Source organism: Amblyraja radiata, chromosome 10 (assembly GCF_010909765.2).
Source record: "Amblyraja radiata isolate CabotCenter1 chromosome 10, sAmbRad1.1.pri, whole genome shotgun sequence".
Lineage (NCBI taxonomy): Eukaryota > Metazoa > Chordata > Chondrichthyes > Rajiformes > Rajidae > Amblyraja > Amblyraja radiata.
The window spans coordinates 19,118,439-19,140,384 of record NC_045965.1 but is presented as its reverse complement, the minus strand read 5'-3'; the positions used below and the strand labels follow the sequence as shown (position 1 = coordinate 19,140,384).

The window sequence follows — 21,946 nt, the reverse complement described above, 5'->3', positions numbered from 1 at the left end:
AGTTTACCGACGACAGCCCCATTGTTGGACGAATTACAGATAGTGATGAGTCAGAGTATAGAAGTGAGATCGACCGATTGACCAAATGATGCCAGCACAATAATCTGGCTCTCAACATCAGTAAAACCAATGAACTGATTGTGGACTTTTGGAGAGAAAGGATGACGAGGACCCACAATCCTGTTTATATCAATGGTGGAGAGAGTGGTGGAGACAGTCAAAAGCTTCAAATTCCTGGGGGTGCATATTTCCAAAGATCTTCCCTGGACCCAGCACACTGATGTAATTATAAATAAAGCACATCAATGCCTCTACTTCCTGAGAAGATTACAGAGATTCGGTCTGTCAGAGAGGATTCTCTTGAACTTCTACAGGCGTACAGTAGAGAGCAGGAAGGTACACAAAAATGCTGGAGAAACTCAGCGGGTGCAGCAGCATCTAAGGAGCGAAGGAAATAGGCAACGTTTCGGGCCGAAACCCTTCTTCAGACCCGAAACGTTGCCTATTTCCTTCGCTCCATAGATGCTACTGCACCCACTGAGTTTCTCCAGCATTTTTGTGTACCTTTGATTTTCCTTCTTAAGTACAGTAGAGAGCATATTGACTGGTTGCATCATGGCCTGGTTTGGCAACTTGAACGCCCAGGAGCGGAAAAGACAGCAAAACTTTGTGAACACTGCCCAGTCCATCACCGGCTCTGACCTCCCCACCATCAAAGGGATTTATCGGAGTCGCTGCCTCAAAAAGGCAGCCAGCATCATCAGAGACCCACACCATCCCGGCCACACACTCATTTCACCCCTGCCATCGGGAAGAAGGTACAGGAGCCTGAAAACTGTAAAGTCCAGGTTCAGGAACAGCTTCTTCCCTACAGCCATCAGGCTATTAAACACTTAAACCTCAAATAAGCTCTGAACTACAATAGACTATCATTATTATTGCACTACTATTGTTTGTGTGTGTGTGTGTATGTATGTGTGTGATATGTGTGTACTTGTGAGTATGTGCATATATACACATTGAACTTATTTTTCTCTTGTTTATTATATTGTTTACAGTGTATTATGTTTACATTTTCTGTTGAGCTGCAGCAAGTAAGAGTTTGATTGTTCTATCTGGGACATATGACAATAAAACACTCTTGACTTGTTCCAATTGAAAATTTGAAAAATGTAATTGTAGTGGGAAGTCAGTGAACGTTGTACAGCACAGAAATAGGCCACTCAGTCTTTTACGTCCATATTGTCAATCAAACACCATATTGACTCATCCCAATTACCAGCTCATGGCTCCATGGCTTTATAGGTAACTTCTTGTCTGGATACTTGTTAAATATTGTGACGGTCCCTTAATTCAAAAATTAAGTTTGCATACCTTGGGTATGCAAACAAAAAAATTCACTGTGCCTGTGCCTTAGCAATAAAGTAATACATTCCATTCCATCACCCTCTCAGGTAGTTGGTATTTTCCAGATACCATCTACCGTCTTGGTGAAAAGTTATTTCTTCAGATCCCTCCGATATCTCTTGCCCAATACCCTAAACCCATGCTCTCAAATTTTAGATTCCTCTGTACTCTTTCAAAAGAGTTCAAAATTACCCAATTAACTTCTGCAAGATAGTGACCGTACTTCTTATTTTAAACTCTTATTTTATATTATCAGGAAACTAATTAATGAGTAAAAATAATTTTCCTTCCTTCCCTAATCCTTTCAAAGTAGTAGGCAATAAGTTTCAAGGGAAATTAATGGATGTGGAGGGTATAAGTATATCAACGACATAAATAGTTATATGTTTGATAAGGGAATAAAGGGCCTTTCCCACTGTACGAGGTAATTCAAGAGCTCTCCCGAGTTTAAAAAAAAAAAAACCCCTGGTTAGCACGTAGAATGTACGGAGCGGGTACGTCGGAACTCGGGACGTCTCTTAGCGGCTCGTAACGCTAACTGCAGGTACTCGGGAAACGCGGTAAGCTCGTGAAGACTCGTGAAGATTTTTCAACATGTTGAAAAATGTCCACGAGAGCCCCGAGTACCTACGAGCGGCTATTACCGTAATTCTCCGAGTTCGAATCAGGGGAAACTCGGGAGAACTCTTGAATTAGCTCGTACAGTGGGACAGCCCCATTAATTGAGAAATAATGCAAGTTAAATGAGCTTGGGGTAATCAATAATAGGGAGGCTTTTGGGTCCAAATAATCTTTTCCTGCTTTCACAATTTAGATTTGCCATTGGGTCCATTGGCACCCATACAGAGCCTGAAGTATTCTGAAAATTCTTCTTTTAAAATCACTAAAATATATCTGGGTTAATGCTGTTTAATTTGTTGTTGATTAAACAGGTGAAAAGCATGGTGCACCATTTATATTTTTCTGATAAACTTGACATCCTGAGAAAAGCTCGATTTCCAGAAAGATTCATGGATGATATTGCTGCACTGGTCAGCATGATCACAGGAGATATTGTTACAAGGTTTCAAAAGGTAAGGACTGAATACATTCTTATTTCAATTTTCAGTTGCCTGAAAGTACGGATGTGATAAAATCAAATTTGATTAGTGATCTTTGCTGCCTTAACTGACCTCAGTCAGATCATCAGTTAGTTATTTACAGGCTAAGAAGAGGAGAAACAAAATATGATTTCTGTTTCTGATTTCTATCCTGCAGGTGTTGGGTCAATATAAGGCAACAAAATAATTGGAGTTTGGTTATGATTGCACATGCAGCTTTTCATAGTTGAGCAGGCATGATGAAGGCTGCAGGTACACAAAAATGCTGGAGAAACTCAGCGGGTGCAGCAGCATCTATGGAGCGAAGGAAATAGGCGACGTTTCGGGCCAAAACCCTTCTTCAGACTCAGATTCGGTATTATTTACCAATTTAATTTCCTTCGCTCCATAGATGCTGCTGCACCCGCTGAGTTTCTCCAGCATTTTTGTGTACCTTCGATCTTCCAGCATCTGCAGTTCCTTCTTGAACAACATGATGAAGGCTGCATTGGACAGGCAGGATGCTGGCTGGAAAAGCGTGCTTTCAGAAAAGGAGAGACATTTTGAAAAACAGTGGGAACAGGGGGGGGGGAGGGGATGGGGGTAAATAACAGATAATCCAGCCATAACTCCAGTCCTAAGAGTGGGGGCAAAATGAAAATATAAATTTTCTCTTTCCAGCTCTGGGTTCTAGTGACAGGATTTTACTGTATTCATTCGGTATTATTTACCAAATTAAGATTTGCAGAAGGATGCTGATGGTGCAACTAATGAGTCCTTTGTTTTTAGGATGTAGAACTGATTGAGAGATTAAACATCAGTATTGCATTTTTTCTCAACGACCTGTTTTCTGTGATGGATCGTGGCTTTGTCTTTTCTCTCATCAAAACCTATTGGAAGCAGGTATTGGAAATTATGATGACCTACTTTTTGTCTCTGCCCCATGATACAAAAGATAAAGTTAGTTGCAAGTTTGATACCAAGCTGTACATGTAAAAAAATCCAGATTTGTTCCTTGTTCCTTGTTCCTTGTTCCGCAAAAAATAACTGACATCAAGCACAACAGCAGTTAACCATGGTTCCATTTGACTTGTTCATGTTGACCCCACTGAATGAAATTAGAAATGTTAGTGTTCAACCACCCATAAACTTCCATAGCCTTTCCAAACAGAAAACTAAATTTTAAATACAGATGAAGCAGACCAAATTGCCCAGGAAATAGCTTTCTGAAGTTATTAAATAAGTCATCACTTTAAAAAAAATGTAATCTTAAAATGAATTTTAAGTCACTTATGCAGATTAACAGAAAGAAAGAAATTGCATTATAGCAAATCATCCTTTCATGTTCCCATTTGGAAATAATTCCATGAAATATTACCACTGTTGGCAAATCATGGCTGACAACATACACACACACACACACGTACACACACACACACACACACACACACACACACACACACACACACACACACACACACACACACACACATACACACACACACACACACACACACTTACACACACACACACACACACACACACACACACACACACACACGTACACACACACACACACATACACACACACACACACACATATACACACACACATACACACACATCCACCGTGACAGGAAAATATATTCATGGTGACTAATAATATGTCAAATATTATTTATTTTAATTGTAGATATGTATTGTTTGACTTTACCATTTTACAATGATTTCCATGTCTTTATAAAAATTGTATCTGCTGTTTATCTGTTCTGTGCAGGTTTCCTCAAAGCTCTATGCATTGCAGACACCAAGTATGCTTGTATCACTGAGATTAGACTTTCTGCGGATCGTTTGTAGTCATGAACATTACGTCACACTGAATTTGCCATGCAGCCTCCTCACGCCTCCATCCTCTCCATCCCCCTCCGTGTCGTCTGCAACTAGTCAGGTAGATTTCTTTACTGGGAATTGATTTGAAACTTTAAAACAAAACAAGCATTGAACAAGGCAGCAGACAGGAGATAATTGGATAAGATTATTCAGAAAGATTAGGGATGTGGAATTAATGGTAAGTAGGCAAAGTGGATTGAAAAGATATTGGTAGGGAGGAAACAAATCTGAAGCTAAGACCAGTGGATCAGAATGGTTGAAAATTTATTTCATGATGTCTCACAGGATTCTGTTGTGAGACCACTGCGATTATATCAGTAACGTTAAAGGCGGTAGGCTTTGGATTTGCAAAGGTACTTTAGAAACTTTTAATGAGAAGCCAATAAAATGCATGGATGACAAAAAAAACGTTTTTTTTAAAATCAATGTGCTTAAATTGAGATTGTAAATTTAAAAGAAATTAACTAAAAGTGGGTTAACTGTATGGTGGATGATTTAGAAGAGCTGGGAAGTTTGGAATTGGGTTCGAAAAATATTAGAAGGGATATTTAACATGGATAAGGCCTTAGAAATGTAATCGATTACCTGGTAATTATGAGTAAATGTGAAAAAAAAAAATATGGAACAGAGGATGTAATGGATAATTCCTATAAAATGTAGGTAAAATCATGGTTGAGGTGTGTCTTTATTGCAATTTACCCTTCTGGAACAGTGTTGAGCAAATTTGGTGAAATATGGATTTGTTAGGCTGCTGTCTGATACTGAAAATAAAAAATGAAAAGAATAAATATTTTTTTACTCAGGAAATATTACAGGGATAATTTGTTAGAGGTGTTCTAAATTATGAAATAATGGGAAAGGTTAGGAAGAAACAATGTGCTTCTTGCAAATGAATGAACTGGATTAGAGGAAAATGGACATAATTGGATGAATGACGTTTCAATAAGTGACAAGAGAAACTGTTTTACACTCGTGTTTGAGAGGCAATGGACTCAAATCTATTATATTCAAAAAAAGGATCAAAAGATGTTTTTGAGTAAGTGAAAATAAATGTATGTAGGAACAAGGATAGAAAAATGGGTAGGGTTGATTTGCATGATGTAATTCATTCTATTGTGTTGAATTCTCTAGAGCTCTGGGTTTTCTACGATTGTCCAAGACCAGAAGATTGCAAATATGTTTGAGTTGTCAGTCCCATTCCGCCAGCAGCATTACCCAGCAGGCCTTGTGCTCACTGAGTTAACACTTATTCTAGACCCAGAGGCAGAGGGGTAAGTTGGAAAATGTGCATGTTCATAGCATGTTTGCACACAGGTTACTGTTACATGTCAAAGAAAGTATCCTTCTCCAGAGCAGTGGGGATGTAGTATACAATTTTATTTCTGCAATGCTGACCAGGGCGAATTTCTAGACAACTACTTTCCTCTTCTGTTCACTCGGCAATTTCACCAAAATTGTGAACTTGGCACAAAAGGGATTTTAGAAACTGAACTTAGAACTGAATCTAATTCTAATGAGTTGTATTGCTTAACTAGATGTGGGTGGATGTTAAATATGGGAATATAATAAACCCATGTTATAACGGACAATATGGAGGGGGAATTGTGTCCGTTATTGCCGATGTCCCCTATAACCGAGTGAGGGAAGGTAAATATCAACTCGTTTAACTCGAGGCGGGTGGGAGGAAACTACCCGACCTCGCTGGGGGATTTGGGGGGGGGGGGGGTTAATCCAGGGGGAATTCACAGGCCTGGGAGCTGCAGAGCCCCGACCCTACATGTGGTGCAACAGGTATGGCCTGGGATTCCCACCACTTTCATGTTGCTTGCTCTCTCCGATCTCACAATCGGAAGCACGCCACGTGGCGCCAGCTCTTTGGATAACCTGGTGGGGGGCGGGGGGGGGGGGGGTGCAATCGGAGCCTCGTGCTCTTAACAGCTTACTGACGCATGCGTTACAGCGACGGGTGCTGCATCTGCATCCAACACCCCAGGGTCTTGCTTTGTTGCAGCCGCTGTAACCCTTGACCATGTTTTACTGCCTGCTCTCTCCCGTCTGCTGCCTGTCCCTTGCCCAACGCAGCGCTGCACGCAGCCTGCAAACCACCATCATGAACAGATGCCTGAGCCCTCTACAACCGAAATATGTTATAAAGAGGTCTGCAATAACGAGGTTCGACTGTATTCAGCATTAACCAATAATACTTCTCCATCCTACTGCTACATTCAGAATTGTCCCAATGTTATTGATGCACCTTTAAAGAAAAAGATGAGAGCAGGAAAAGAATGAACCAAAATGGTTGGTTATAACTGTGATTTATTTTTGAAGTGAATTTCGGAGGATAATATGTAAATATTTTTTACCTGCCTCTGTAACTGTCTCTTGACAACAAATCTGTCTCCTTAATGAGGTTGGTGTAGTTTGGATAACCTTTACCAATAATCTACCATTTTACAGCTTGTTTGGATTACACAAGAAGGTCATCAGTGTTGTTCACAACTTGCTGTCGAGTCATGATTCAGATCCTCGGTATGCAGACCCAGATGTGAAAGCTCGTGTGGCAATGTTATACTTACCGCTCATTGGCATCATTATGGAAACTGTACCGCAGCTTTATGATTTCACAGGTAATTTAATCAATTTGCTGCAGCACTTTATAACATCTTTAGTATCTAGCCTGTCCAACCCCTTAAGAATTTTGTAAGTTTCTAAGAATGACAGAAACAACATGGAAGGATTGATTCAATTCTGTGGCCCATCTAATGAGTCTATTAAGAGCAATCCAGCTGGCCTACTGATCTTCCCCTACTATTCTGCAATTTTTAAACTTTCAAATATTTGTCCAGCTCCTTTTAAAATGCAATTGATGCAATGCAATTCCAACTCTAAATACTTGTTCCATAAGAAAGCTTTTTGCTGCGGAGGTACAAGGAAGTGCAGGTGGCAATTTACAAACAAAAAAGCGACAGAGTGTTAGAGTAACTCAGCGGGTCAGACAGAATCTCTGGAGGACATGGAGAGGTGACCTTTTGGGCGGGGATTCTTTAAAGTGATTGTAGTAGGAGGGAGAAAGCTGGAAAAGAGGTGGAGGCGGGACAAAACCTGATAAATCTGATAAGTTGATACAGGTGAGGGGAGGTTTTGATTCGGTGGGTGGACAAAGGCTAGAGATGTAAATGGAACAAAACGGTGTAGAAAGGAGAAAGGAGGAATGAAACGTGAAGCCTGAGTAAGGGATGTAGGTGGAAGGGGATGTAGGAGGAGGGGAATGGAAGGGTTAATGGGGAAAAATGGGTGGTAGAGTTGGGGGAAAAGGGGAGGGGGGTGTCCTCATTCTGGCAATGGAGGGGGCCAGGATAGAAAGTCAGGATGGTATTTTTCAAATCCTTTAATTGAACAAGGGAGTGCTTTTACATCAAAGTGTTCACTTCAACAGATTTTGCCAACAATTGCAATTATTAATGTGGTTGAAGGTGTCATTAGTTGTTATTTGGTCTCATTTAAGATAATTATCCATGGTGCTCCTAAGAACATCAGGCTTGATTAAGATACTTCCACTGGTCAACAGCTTGTTGTACTGCATTGTCAAGGCACACCTGGTGAAGCACTGGGGTTTTGTTAGAATCCTTGGAAATATTTTGCAACTGGGCATTTTTTTCCATTCTGAACAAACTGTTTTGTGGAAATGCTGATTTGCAACATTAAGGATATCTCATTCTGAAAATTCATTCAATAATATTGTATCGAAAGACATTTCATTACAAACACCTATTCTTGAACATAACTTTCATTTGAAATCATGAAATTTACTCAAGCCACTTCCCCCTCTCAGGAGAAAGGTAGATCAGAAAGTATTATGAGCATGAAAACTGCTGCAAATAGATGCTAAATTAGAAGAAATAAGGAGCAAGATATTTAGTTTAGTTTATTATTGTCACATGTATCAAGATAAAGTGAAATGATTTTTTGTTGTGTTATCCAGTCAAAAAGAAGGCGATTCATGATTACGATTAAGCCATCCCCAGAGTTTTGGGATAGGATAAAGGGGATATTGTTTAGTGCAAGATAAAGTCCAATTAAAGATAGTTCTCTATCTTTAGGATCGTGTTCCTGCTGCTGAGAAAATGATTTCAGTTGCCTGATATCAGCTGAGAAGAAACTGTTCTTGAATCAGGAGTTGAACGAAAGTTTGTCGATGTGAGAAAATCAAAAGATGGATATAGATAAGAAAGGCAATAATTCCAACCAACCAACCATGTAGTCAAAATAAGTCTTCCCCATCATAGTGTCTAATTCAGTCTCTACCATATCTAACACTTTATTAAAAAATCAGTCTTTAACATATCTATAGTTTCATCATAACATAAATATTGAGTACTGATGTATTTGAGAAAAAGAGTTAGTCATTGGTTATTTACAAAGGATCTCATGCTCTGGGTAGGCTGGAAAATTTGCACCTGTATTGTGGCTGATAGTATTTAATGGTCTTCAAAGTACTTGTATATTGTAAGTAGACAAAAAATGCTAGAGAAACTCAGCGGGTGAGGCAGCATCTATGGAGAAAAGGAGTAGGCGATGTTTCGGGTTGAGACCCTTCTTCAGACTGATGTCGGGGGGAGGGGGGGTGGGAAAAAGAAAGGAAGAGGCAGAGACAGTAGGCTATGTGGGAGAGTTAGGAAGGGGGAGGGGAAGGAGCGAGAAAGCAAGGACTACCTGAAATTCGAGAAGTCGATGTTGGGGTGTAAACTACCCAAGTGAAATATGAGGTGTTGTTCCTCCAATTTATGCTGGGGCCTCACTCTGGCAGTGGAGGAGGCCCAGACCAGAAAGGTCAGATTCAGAATGTTGTATATTGTGTAATCTGGAAATATCTCCAAGAAAAATCTGGACTTTCTCTTTTTATAGGCAGATTGTGAATTCTTGTTATATCACTTTCCTGTTCTCTCTTTCTGTTTGACTTTCACTCCTATTTTTATGTCAGATACGTTTTTCAGTTGTTCCTGCTACATTTTTCTATTTGATTTTTGTATTCATTTATTTCCTCTGTGTTCCTTCCTGTTCATCTCCCATTCTCTCTGCCTCTTATTTATTTTGCAAATTATCCTTAGACATCTGGATTCAGTGTCCAAATCCCACCTGGAGTAAAACAAAAGTATTTTTATATCTATGATAGATTAAATTAGCTGTGGGACAGTCTCAGCTTCATTGATAGTTGGCTTGAGATTGCCCATGAAATGGCTCGAAACACTGATGTAAAATTTAAAATATTACACTGACCACACTTCCAAGGTACACTTCCAAGGCTGAAATCGATGTCCATTATAAGAGAGGAAGTATTATACATTTAATCCTTGATAATCTTACCTAGCAATGTTGCCAAAGTGTGTCTTAAATTCGAAATTGTTTGTTCCCATCACTGAGCTCTCAGCTCTTTTATTTTAATAAAAATATCCACTTCTGATGAAAGAATGTCAACCCCAGTTTCCCCTCTCCACAGATGCTGCCTACCCTACGGAGTATTTCTAGTGTTTTCTGTTTTTATTTGTAATCTCCAGATTATCAAACATACTTTGAACATGAACATGTGAAAAATGCTTATGGTAGATGAACAGATGAACCAATTCTTGTTAATGTAGAATTTTCTGGTATGTACCTACAGGTGGCATCATCAGGGTGCTTGACAAGGATTTGATCACACAAGTGTTTCTGTGTTTGGCGAATTGGTCTGATGTAAGGCAACTAGCCACCAACCTGGCTTTGTAGGAAACTAACCATGCATCTGTAGAGCGTACTTACTTTACCAAAATAAGTAATTGCAGACCTTTCACAAAAACTGAACTATCTTTTAGGTTATAAAAGTATATCAACTATCTCAGAATTTATAAACCATTAAATTAGCATCTTTTTTATTTGAGAATGACTTTGTTGATAACGTTTCAAGCATCATGTAAGATATTATTTTTCCTCATTTCCCCTGCTCTGCCTGCCCTCTCTCAAGAATCCCAAAATCTGCGAGGTCGCCCTAACGTTGCATCTACAGATGATTATGAGATGGAGAGCAGCAGCATGATCAATCAAACTGTCGCAATGGCAATCGCAGGAGCATCCGTCCCTCAGCTTTCTCGGCCGAGCAGTTTCTTGCTGACATCTGGGGTAATGCAATCAACTTTATTACAAGAGGGTCCAAATGAGAGGCTACGGCTCGTAGAGAGAGAATAAAAGAGAAAATGGGATAGGTCAGTTGTTAGTGGTTAAATAACGTTTACAAGATTTTAGATATCACAATTTTGAAAGAATCAGAGAAGATGATGCAGCAACGATGAATTTTAATGCAGTGTAGGAAGTGTAGTTTGGAGGACAATGTACTTGTAACACCTTTCCTGACCTCAAGGCATGCTGAAGCTCTTTGCAGCCTATTGAATATCTTTGGAGTGTTGCAGTGAGGGAATGCGGCAGCTGATTTGCAGAGTAAAGCTGCATAATCAGCAGTAAGATGAGTAATCAAATCATCTGTCTTAAGGATGTAAATTGATTTTCCCCAGGATGTTGAAGGGACTCATCTTAGAGTATCATTGGATCTTTTATGCTTACGGGGAGAGAGGGGGTGGGGGTCGGTGGACACTTATGCAGTTTAACATCCAATTCAATAGAACATCGTGATTCAAACACTCACTCTCCATTGCACTCTAATATTAACCTGGATTATGTGCTGGGTTCTTGAATTGGATGGAACAAATGACCTTCCAATTTAAAGGAAAAGGTGCTGAGAGGCCAATCCCTCACTGACGGGAAAATATAGATTACCTGTGAATCTAATGAAATAATGATAGAAAGGCCCATGAATAAAACTAAATATGCACCAGTATCAGAATCTTAGTCATTGCTTTGTGGCAGAAAGTTAGAATTGAAATAACCGAGTTTTAACTCTGATTTGTTTTAGAGTGGACGGCAGTATACTACCTTCTCCGCAGAATCAAGCCGCAGCTTGCTGATTTGCCTTCTCTGGGTTTTGAAAAATGCAGATGATGCGATTTTGCAGAAGTGGTTTGCGGATCTCTCTGTCCTTCAACTAAACCGCTTATTGGACTTGATGTATCTTTGTGTGTCCTGCTATGAGTATAAGGTATGTGCCCCCCAAATCACTAAGCTTCCTGATTTTGCTAATGCAAGACCCAACATTTAATCATGAAACAGAAATAACAAATTTACTGTATTTCTGTGTGAAAGAATGTTAATGAAAAGCCATGATCCCTGTTTTACTGCTATTTAATGCACTTTGCTATATTTGTCAGAACATGATTGAATTGAGCTGTTTAAATGCACTCCATAGTTAAATGCCCTCTGAACATTATGGTCCCTGTTCACAAAGCCTAACCCTAATGCTGTGTTGGAGATAGAATATTGCAAAGCTGAAGTGAATTACATACCGGACATAAAATTGTACCACAATACTTACATACACCAGTTTGAAAAGTTATTGAGTTGCTTATATTGTTTCAAATCATAACAGGGCAAGAAAGCCTTTGAGCGAATGAACAGTCTCACATTCAAAAAATCAAAAGACATGAAAGCAAAACTTGAAGAAGCGATTCTAGGAAGCATTGGAGCTCGTCAGGAAATGGTTCGGCGTAGCAGAGGCCAATTAGGTACTTTCATTATTTTCACCCGTACCAACATGTTTGTCAGACCCCATTCTAACTGTTGGTACCTTTATCTGGACACTTCTCATTTATATAACCATATAACCATATAACAATTACAGCACGGAAAACAGGCCATCTCGACCCTTCTAGTCCGTGCCGAACACGTATTCTCCCCTAGTCCCATATACCTGCGCTCACACCATAACCCTCCATTCCTTTCCCGTCCATATAACTATCCAATTTATTTTTAAATGATAAAAACGAACCTGCCTCCACCACCTTCACTGGAAGCTCATTCCACACAGCCACCACTCTCTGAGTAAAGAAGTTCCCCCTCATGTTACCCCTAAACTTCTGTCCCTTAATTCTCAAGTCATGTCCCCTTGTTTGAATCTTCCCTACTCTCAGTGGGAAAAGCTTATCCATGTCAACTCTGTCTATCCCTCTCAGCATTTTAAAGACCTCTATCAAGTCCCCCCTTAACCTTCTGCGCTCCAAAGAATAAAGCCCTAACTTGTTCAACCTTTCTCTGTAACTTAGTTGCTGAAACCCAGGCAACATTCTAGTAAATCTCCTCTGTACTCTCTCTATTTTGTTGACATCCTTCCTATAATTAAGCGACCAAAATTGTACACCATACTCCAGAATTGGCCTCACCAATGCCTTGTACAATTTTAACATTACATCCCAACTTCTATACTCAATGCTCTGATTTATAAAGGCCAGCACACCAAAAGCTTTCTTTACCACCATATCTACATGAGATTCCACTTTCAGGGAAATGTCCTCCATTTCTCTTCCACATCTTTCCCATAAAACAAACTGTCCCAATTTACTCCTTTTAAATTTCACATGGACTCAAGATGAACTAGTGTTTGTGCTTACGATATGTAACCACACGATTCAATATTTAATACCATGTATTTGTTCTACCATTCTACCATTATTCTTAATAGAATTTACTCCAAAATCCAGATTGTCATTACAATTCACAATTTAAAAAAAATTAATTTCTTCAACCAAAATATATATATTTTTCCTCTCCCAAGAACAAGCAATGAAGGTTAAATTCGAATGACAGCCATTTTTTCTGACCTTGTTTTCCAATCACACTTCCTTCTAACCTTGTTTTAGTTTTCTGGGTTTTGAATATTTACAATTTCCACTAGTCTGATTTTCCACTGTATTTTTAGCTTGCTTCATCCTTTAAATTAATTTTCTTCCTCTAAATGAAATGTTTCACCCTCTAAATGACATGTTTTTCGGGTTGCATTCTGCAGTGGTCAGCAAATTAACAGTGGTCACGGCTGGCCTTGAAAAAAGGGTGCACAGAAATTCTACTGATCTCAGTGGAGAGAGCCTTTCTTTATCCAATCATGATTGCTGTCACTTTAACATAATTCCAGGCAATAATGTCCTCTGGCTGATGGCCAGCCAATTACATTAAAGAATTTTCACAGGCAGTAAGACAGGATGGCACAGCGAAGCATCTGGTAGAACTCCTGCCACACATCGCCAGACACTTGGTTCGATCCTGACTTCGGGTGCTGTCTGTGTGGAGTTTGCACATTCTCCCTGTGATCCGAAGAAGGGTCTCGACCCGAAACGTCACCTATTCCTTCGCTCCATAGATGCTGCCTCGCCCGTTGAGTTTCTCCAGCATTTTTGTCTAGCTCCCTGTATTCACGTGGGTTTCCTCTAGGTGCTCCAGTTTTTTCCCACACCCAAAGATGTGCAGGTTTGGTTAATTGGCCTCTAAATTGTTTCTAGTTTGTAGGGAATGGGATAACATAGAATTAGTGTGAATGGGTAATTGATGGTCAACGTTAACTTGGTGGGTTGAAGGGCCTGTTTCCATTCTAAATAAACTGAACACAAGGGAAAAAACATTTTAAAATTCATTTTATAAACATTCTACGGGTGAAATAAAGGTTGGAATATATACATGTGATTATGGTAGAAGCTAAACTATCAAAGCTTTATTTACAATTACTTTTCATTCAAAATTTATTGAATTTTGAAATATTTGATATAATCATAGGAATCTAGGGCACCATTCAGCCTATAATGGCCATTGAAATATGAGGGAATCACAAAATCAAGCACATGGTTTTATTTTAGTGTTAGCAAATTTGCTCAGCAGTAATTGTAGTTGGATTACCTAGATATAGACTTTGTGCAGCACATCTAAATGTTATTTTGTAATCAGACCAACTCTTAATTAATTTCATATCATTTGGAGAGATTGCCCTTGGTTTTACTTGGCAAAAGCACAACCAAAGTAAGAGGTTTTCAATCCCCTCTCTATCCCCTCCCCCTTCCCAGTTCTCCCACCAGACTTACTGTCTCCGACTACATTCTACCTTTGTCCCACCCACTCCACTGATATCAGTGTGAAGAAGGGTCTTGACCCGAAACATCACCCATTCCTTCTCCAGAGATGCTGCCTGTCCTGCTGAGTGACTTCAGCATTTTGTGTCTACCTTCGATTTAAACCAGCATCTGCAGTTTTTTCTTACACATTTTGTCGGCTCCTATGTTGTACCTTACTGTTTATTCAGAACATAGAACAGTACAGCACAGGAACGGGCCCTGTGCCCCACAATGTTTATGCCGAACATGATGCCATATTAAACTGATCTCACCTGCCTGTACATGATCCATATCTCCCCTCTATCCCTGTACTTCCATGTGCCTTTCCAAAAGCCTCTTAAACACCACTGGCATATCTGCCTTCATGTGCCCCACACTTCTCCATTAAACTTTCCCCTTCTCATCTTATAGTCGTGCCCTCTAGTGGTGGACATTTCCACCCTGGGAAAGAGGTCCAATGATGAGGCCCTTTATGTCCTTCCCAACATCTGGGAAAAAATCAAATTTGCCTCGATTTTTAATGTCCATTAACTCCATTTTGATTCTTCTAACCATTTACCTACACGGAGGGTAATTTACTGTAACCTATGAACCTGCTTACCTATTTATACTCTTAAAATCTTGTTTACAAAATAGTAATGCATGCATATTTAAGTTGGTAATTATAATCTTTAAGTAAATACTTTTTATTGTATGTCCTGTCCCTTTACGTGTCACATATAATGTTACTTTACTAATGTATGCTTCACATGCAGAGCGAAGTCCATCTGGCAGTGCTTTTGGAAGCCAAGAAAATCTGAGGTGGAGAAAAGATATGACCCATTGGCGCCAGAACAGCGAAAAACTTGATAAGTGCGTTAAGTATAATGAGATTATTGTAAATAAGATGGAACAATATCACATTGTACTGTTGCCATAATAGATTGTGAAAATGGAGAATCAGGATGGATTCACAGTATATAAAACATAGTTCCTCCAACAACATTTATTTCTATTGATGGCTGTTGGTTGCTGGATGGGAGCATTGACTCCAATTACCTAATGTTGTGAGCCAGCAGTGCATTCCAGAAGACAGTCTAAATTGCATTGCATAGATGCATTGGGTCTGTCTGGTGAAGAAGCACCTGTCCGTCCCTGGTAGATTTGGTAGACTAAAAGGTCATTTGACTTGAACACACACACCGCTAGGTGTGCACTGGTTCTGTTTTCTGCTGAAACTTGAAGATGCATTTTGATGCATACTAAGAATATTTTCACTGCACTTGCCTTTATTTGGGGGAAATTTGATTTCGGGAATCCTGCAACTATTCTGAATGAGAAAAACAAAAAAGGGTGATTTATCATAAACTTTTTACTGCCACTAGACCGTGCTGGTATAATGAGCATCCATTAACATGAAATCAGGGAAGAATTAGACTCGAACACGGTGCATTTTCTGGTCACACAGCCCTCCAAACACTGGTTTAAATTTTGGAAAAGGTGTGAGGTGTGATGTGAAATCTGGATTAAAAAGTACCAGCAGAATTATATTTGAGCATTAAACCAGGTCTTTTTTCGGATAAAAAACAATCTGCTGGAGGAACTCGGCAGATTGAGCAGCATCTGTAGGGGAAGGAATTGGTTGATGTTTTAGGTCGAAAGTTTGTATCAGTCCTGATTTCCTCCAGCAAATTGTTTGTTGCTCCAAATTTCAACATCCACAGCCTGTTGTGTTTCCTTTTCCCCCAGGTAAAATAGTCAAATTTTATGAGATAAAACATCCAATAATTATAACCCTTTATGTTTTCCCCTCTTTTAAAAGCATTGATTGCTGAAATGCAACTCCCTACAATCCTCCCACCCTTCGTTATATAATTAAATGTCAGCAGGCTGTTCAACTAACTGAAACAATAGTTACTGTACCTGAAACTTTCTTCACCTGGCATTCATCCAGGATTCAAAAAATAGTGTGGTATGTGCCTCATTTAATTAAGACCCTCTGTTATAAAGGTCTGTAGTTGGGTGAGGGGGTTGGAAGGGGGGGGGGGGGGGGGGGGGGCAAACATTTCTGGAGGCCAATAGTGATATTTGTAAGAAAGATAGCTGCGATTGGACAAATTCAACAGACAAATGCTTTTCTGTTTTTCACATATTTCAATGTTGATGTTAAGGAGATTGTCTGATTCGTTGGTTCATTAAGGCCAAGGATAGAGTATGGGACCTTCCCAGTCTGCTTGGCTCAGTACAACAGAGTTAGTGACTTTAAGCACCTGAGCTGGCTGAGTTGCTAGGTGTGTTCCTGATGTAGCATTCTTGGTTGTTAAGTTTGCTCTTATTCTGTCTCACTGCCTATATCCTAATCCACAGCTGTAATTATTTCTTCACATGTGCTGTTTGTTAAAGAAGTCAGAAATCTGTCAGGTATGGTAACACTGGCTGCTGCTTCCATCCCCGCTTCTGCATAACATGGGTGAACAAATTAAAACATTGATTTACAACTGGGCTCTGTTTGGTGCACACATCTGCTTGATATAATATGTAGTGTGTGTTTGTGTGTGTGAATAATTATTGTGCCCTGAGATCAATAGCAAAAATTATTTCTGTGTATTAAATTTAAAAGTGGAATGAGCCTGCTAAATGCCAGAAGGAACACTTTACAAATTAGCCACCATCTTTTAAAAATATTAATTTTAGTTGCAAATGCTGGATTTGTATTTTTCCGTTTTATCCAGCTAAATAACTTTGCTGTTTTGATGTTTCATGTCCTTCTTCAAATCCCACCCCATTTAAAAGTTTGGCCAGCCCAGCTGGATATATCTTGCCAGATATTGGATACAAAATAACAATGTGGTGCACGGCCATTTTAATGGGGCAGCATTCGAAAGCTTGCTGATCAAGCCATTTTCCGTAAAAAGTCAGCTTTAGCAGAGGCAGTGCCAAGATCTCCATCCACTTAACACCATCCAGTCAGAAATAATGGATTTGCTCATGGACAGAGATCTTGGCTCCATGGTCAAATAGTCTCAGAATACCAGCTGGTGAGCTCTAAAGTAAAAGAAAGGTCACGATGGCGCAGCGGTAGAGTTGCTGCCTTACAGCGAATGCAGCGCCGGAGACGGGCGGTGTCTGTACAGAGTTTGTACGTTTTCCCCGGGACCTGCGTGAGCTTGCTCCGAGATCTTTGGTTTCCTCACACACTCCAAAGATGTACAGGTATGTAGGTTAATTGGCTTGGTAAATGTAAAAATTGTCTATAGTGGGTGTTGGATGGTGTTAATATGCGGGGATCGCTGGTCGGCGTGGACCCGGTGGGCCGAAGGGCCTGTTTCCGTGCAGTATTTCTAAACTAAACTAAAGGAAGTTCTGCTGGGATAGGGTGAGGCCTCTGCTGTTGTGGGATTAAGTTATGTATAGAATTATTGATTGGTCCAATGGTCCAAGAGGATCAGAGAATGGAAATGAATTTAACGTACCTGCTCTGTTATCCTGATTATTTAGTTGGTCTACTTTTGTGAGTGGTTAGAGAGAGATAAGACTGAATCATATTCTCTCTCTCTAATTGTCCTTATAACCTATCAGTCAGGTATCCTCTAACTGCCTCACCCTTTGTGAGATATTCTCTTTACCATATTCATCCCTCCTACCATTGTGGCAACTTAAAACTAACTTGTTTTTCTCTCTTTCTCAGATCTGTCAAAAGAGCTTGCACCTGAAGTGTTATCGCTTGTTTGTCTTTCCACAGATGCTGCCAGATCTGTTGAGCATTTTATGTTTTAGCATATTTTGTACATCTGCCATTATTTTAGTTTGTAAATAGTTGATGTTTTAGTGGCACTTTCTATCTTTTTGTTAAAGATGTGTGTAGTTGGCAAAGCCCATATGTATCTCCCACATCTAACTACTTTTAAGAGGACAGTGATCAGCTGCATATCTGTTTGTGGATTGAAGACAAAGTGATGATGATAGGGAGATCCACTATTTTTTTTGGTAAAGGACCAGGAACAAACTTTCATGTCATCATCGGATCATTACAGGTGTGATACTGTTGTCCTTGCCCTTCCAGGCACTTAATTTTGTGGATTTGAGCATTGCTATTAAAGATATATTGGTGAGTTCCTGCCATGCAATTGATACATACTCCTGCCATTGTGGACTAATCACAGTTTAAGGAAGAACTTTTTTCTTGGAAGCTAGAATACAAGTTAAGCATGCCTGGATGGTGTTGTGTTTCTTGTGTGTTGGAGCAGCACTTATCCTGGCAAAATAAGAGTATTCCATCAACTTCTGACTGCCATGTGATGGAAAAGCTCAGATGATGAATCATTCAGTTTAGGATACCCAGCTTTTGATCTTTGCTTGTAGCCTCAAAATTTGTGTGGCTGGTATAATTATGATGACCCCAATCTCAGCACTCCTCAAAATGCTGTTGTCGCAGAAGGTGGGGGGGGGGGGGGGGGTGGGGGGGGTGGGGGGGGGGGTAGCGGCAGCAGAATGCTGTTGAATATCAGAGGAAATTAGCTACACCCTTCTGACGGATGCTCCTGGCATGAACTTGTGTGGAATGAAAGTGACTTTCCTCAGATCAGTCTTGCCTAAAAGTTATCCAGATCGACTTCATAAGCCCAGGGATCTCATCCTTTTTTGAAGAGTTGTGAATGGAACTGAAGGTTCCCCCGAATTATGACTTTATGACGAAGGCAAGGTCATTGATAATTGGCTCAAGATGATTGGGTCCAAGACAATGTCAGGATGGTTTCCTACTCTGATATTCTAGGTTTGCGGGAACTGGCCTCCAATGACCACAATTTTTTTTTCTTAATGCTCGATATGTTTATATACATTGGTTTCCCATTGACTTAAGTTTCCAGGATTTTTTAATACTGCAGTGGTTAAATAGCACCTTAGCATTAAGAGCATTCAGTAATGTCGCACGGCTACTGCAATTTATTTCACGTGTGATCCAGCTCCTGTTGTTCCACATTCCTCCTATTTTTCTAGTTGCGTGGATTTGGTATGAAAGGAGCAAATGTTGCAGTTGATCAAAATGATGCAAGTCACACTGTGGCTAATTTACATTGCGGCATGAGAGGTTACCTTTGCTGTATTATGGTCATTACAGGTCATTTATGCTTGTTGCTGGGGGTGATTTATATCTGGAGGCAACCATTACTTTTGATAATGTACAACCCCCACAGTGATTTTATTTTAGAAACATTTGCTGAAGTGAGGGACTGGTGAAGTAGATATTGGATCACTATGGGGTTACTTAATGATTCTGTCCAGAAAGCAGCAACACACAGTAATGTGCATCTTAATAAATAGGTTTGAATGTATGACAGCTGATGTATACTGTGAATGAAATACGTTCCTCAACATATGTCCAATATTTGGCTTCATGCTTTCTTGGCCACTAACCTATCTTTACTTCACTGGGACTTAGCCCAAATAATAATTAGCAAAAGTTTCTTCTAGTATATAGGACAGTTAGCAAATAAAAAAGTCATTTAAAACCCTAAAAGATTCAACTCATCTGTAAACAATTTGACCTATTGAATCTACTGGTGCAATTGCTATTTCTGTACGATTAATTGAACGCTGAGTAGAATGCTTGCTAAGCACACCAACTGGACATTAAGAGGTGTGGAAAAACTCTGCTTGCACTGATGCCTCTGCTGGTCTGCATGTGGCTTGAAGATTAAAGCACTAAAACAAAATTTACAGAGAGATTGCAGCATGAATAATGAAGTGCAAAATGTGAGATTTAACAATCTTTTGCAGTTTCATATTGAAGGGATTACATGTAACAAGAGACATGTACAACAGTAGAATTTCATATATTAAGTTATTACATTACTTTCCTTTAGATGGTTACAAAGGCCTGTAATCACAATACATGACTGGTATTTTTGCATTCTAATTCAAACATGGTACGCTGTGCCTAAATCTTACAAATGAAAACTGGGTGTGATTTTTTTTCTTTCTATCTCCTCATGAATCTTTACCATCTCATTTTATCCATCCATTTTCCTCTGCATCTCTGTCTCGAGTTCATTTCATCTTTCTCCACTCTGCCTCCTTTTTTACTCTTGCATTTAAATAAACATCTTTCTTCCTATAATTTTGTTACGTGGTTTGTGTACATTTATTTAAAGTATGTTTTAAGGTTATATTACACCTTATGGTGAGAATAGTTCTTCCTCTCTCCCTGTCTCCTCAACCCCTTAATCCATTTTTTGTCATCCCAATAATTAAATTATCATTTTAGACTATAGCCAGTTGAAAATTGCAGCAAGGATCTTTTAGTCGAATATATTTCAAGCTGACTTTTGGAGTCACCAACATGGCACTGATATTTTCGTGTTTTTTTTGTTAGGTTTCTTTGCTGTAACAATTTTTATAAATGATTTATTGTCCCTTCATGAAGCTAATCTCACCAGTGTGCACTTCACATATAATCCCAGGGAATTGTGGAAGGGGAGGTCATCTGCTTTCAGTTCTCAGTGCAGCACGTACAGAGGATGGTTTCAATATTGATTCATGTTTAATTTACACTTTGTGTGTTCCTCTTCCATACATTGGGTTTGGGTGCAGAAATCCATGCGGAACTCGCCATAGATTTCCACTAATTGTTCAATTCTTGCCCCACCTAAGGATCTTGTCTTTATTTAAAACCAGATTTACATTTTATTTTATAGTCGTTAAATTGCAAACCTGCTCTGTCCCTACACAAGAAAATAGAAGCAGGACTAGGCCATCAAGTTCCTTGAGCCTGCTCCATCATTCAGTATGATGATGGCTAATGTTAGCTGGCCTCAACTCTTCTGCCAGTTCCCCATAACCCTCAATTCCTCGATCTTTCAGATGTATATCTATCTGCACCGTTAAATATACAGTCTACCACATTCATGGCTCAATTACTCAGCTATCTACATTCTTACTTCATTTTATCCTTGATCACTATTGGAAATTCCACATTATTGTGGCAGTTAATTTGATTTAAAGGCAATAGAAATGATTGCCATAAAAAAAGATAAATATTCAATTATATATTTAACATTTTTGCAGTAAAAGTGCAAAAGATCGAACTCTTGTGTCACATGATTAATCAAGTTATAAATAAATGAGAGTATCTGTTGGCTGTATTTCAGGAGTGAACTGCCCACCATTGTAGAAAATATTACTTTCTTTCCAAATTGTTATATTTTATCATGTTTCCCCCTCCCCACTTTCTAGTGATGTGGGTAGAACTTTTACTTGACTGTATGAGTTATTGTCATACTTTTTAGCCCTCCCACTGTGTAGTCATTTGCAATTTGTGAAACTCAACTGTGTAGGTCAGCAAGGTTATTGTTTAACAAATTCCAATGGGGGAAGCAGTAAGTATGCAATTTGTTATTAGCATCCCGAGGGGTAATCACTACCCAACATATTGTATTTCAAATCATTTACCACTGAATTCTGCAGATTTACTGAGAGATAAAAAGATGGAAACGGTTTGGCTTCCAGGCCTACCACAGGATGCACAAAATCTAGGGAGGCATTGGAGTCTGCTGTTTTTGGAATCAATTCATGGAA

The 21,946-nt window shown here is 39.4% G+C and overlaps 1 protein-coding gene across 11 annotated transcripts in view; it reads left to right on the top strand.

Annotated features, from left to right (window-relative positions):
- Window positions 1-21,946, top strand: part of dock7 (dedicator of cytokinesis 7) — a 132,244-nt gene that overhangs the window by 82,304 nt on the left and 27,994 nt on the right. For 6 of the 11 annotated variants that reach the window (XM_033028259.1, XM_033028258.1, XM_033028255.1 and 3 more), the window contains 10 exons: window positions 2,340-2,480; window positions 3,276-3,389; window positions 4,264-4,434; window positions 5,508-5,647; window positions 6,834-7,003; window positions 10,375-10,529; window positions 11,317-11,499; window positions 11,887-12,022; window positions 15,148-15,244; window positions 16,775-16,792. In XM_033028259.1, the coding sequence (XP_032884150.1) occupies window positions 2,340-2,480; window positions 3,276-3,389; window positions 4,264-4,434; window positions 5,508-5,647; window positions 6,834-7,003; window positions 10,375-10,529; window positions 11,317-11,499; window positions 11,887-12,022; window positions 15,148-15,244; window positions 16,775-16,792 (1,325 nt within the window). The remainder of the gene's footprint in view (window positions 1-2,339; window positions 2,481-3,275; window positions 3,390-4,263; window positions 4,435-5,507; window positions 5,648-6,833; window positions 7,004-10,374; window positions 10,530-11,316; window positions 11,500-11,886; window positions 12,023-15,147; window positions 15,245-16,774; window positions 16,793-21,946) is intronic. The other 5 variants (XM_033028261.1, XM_033028260.1, XM_033028263.1 and 2 more) reach the window with 1 other exon arrangement.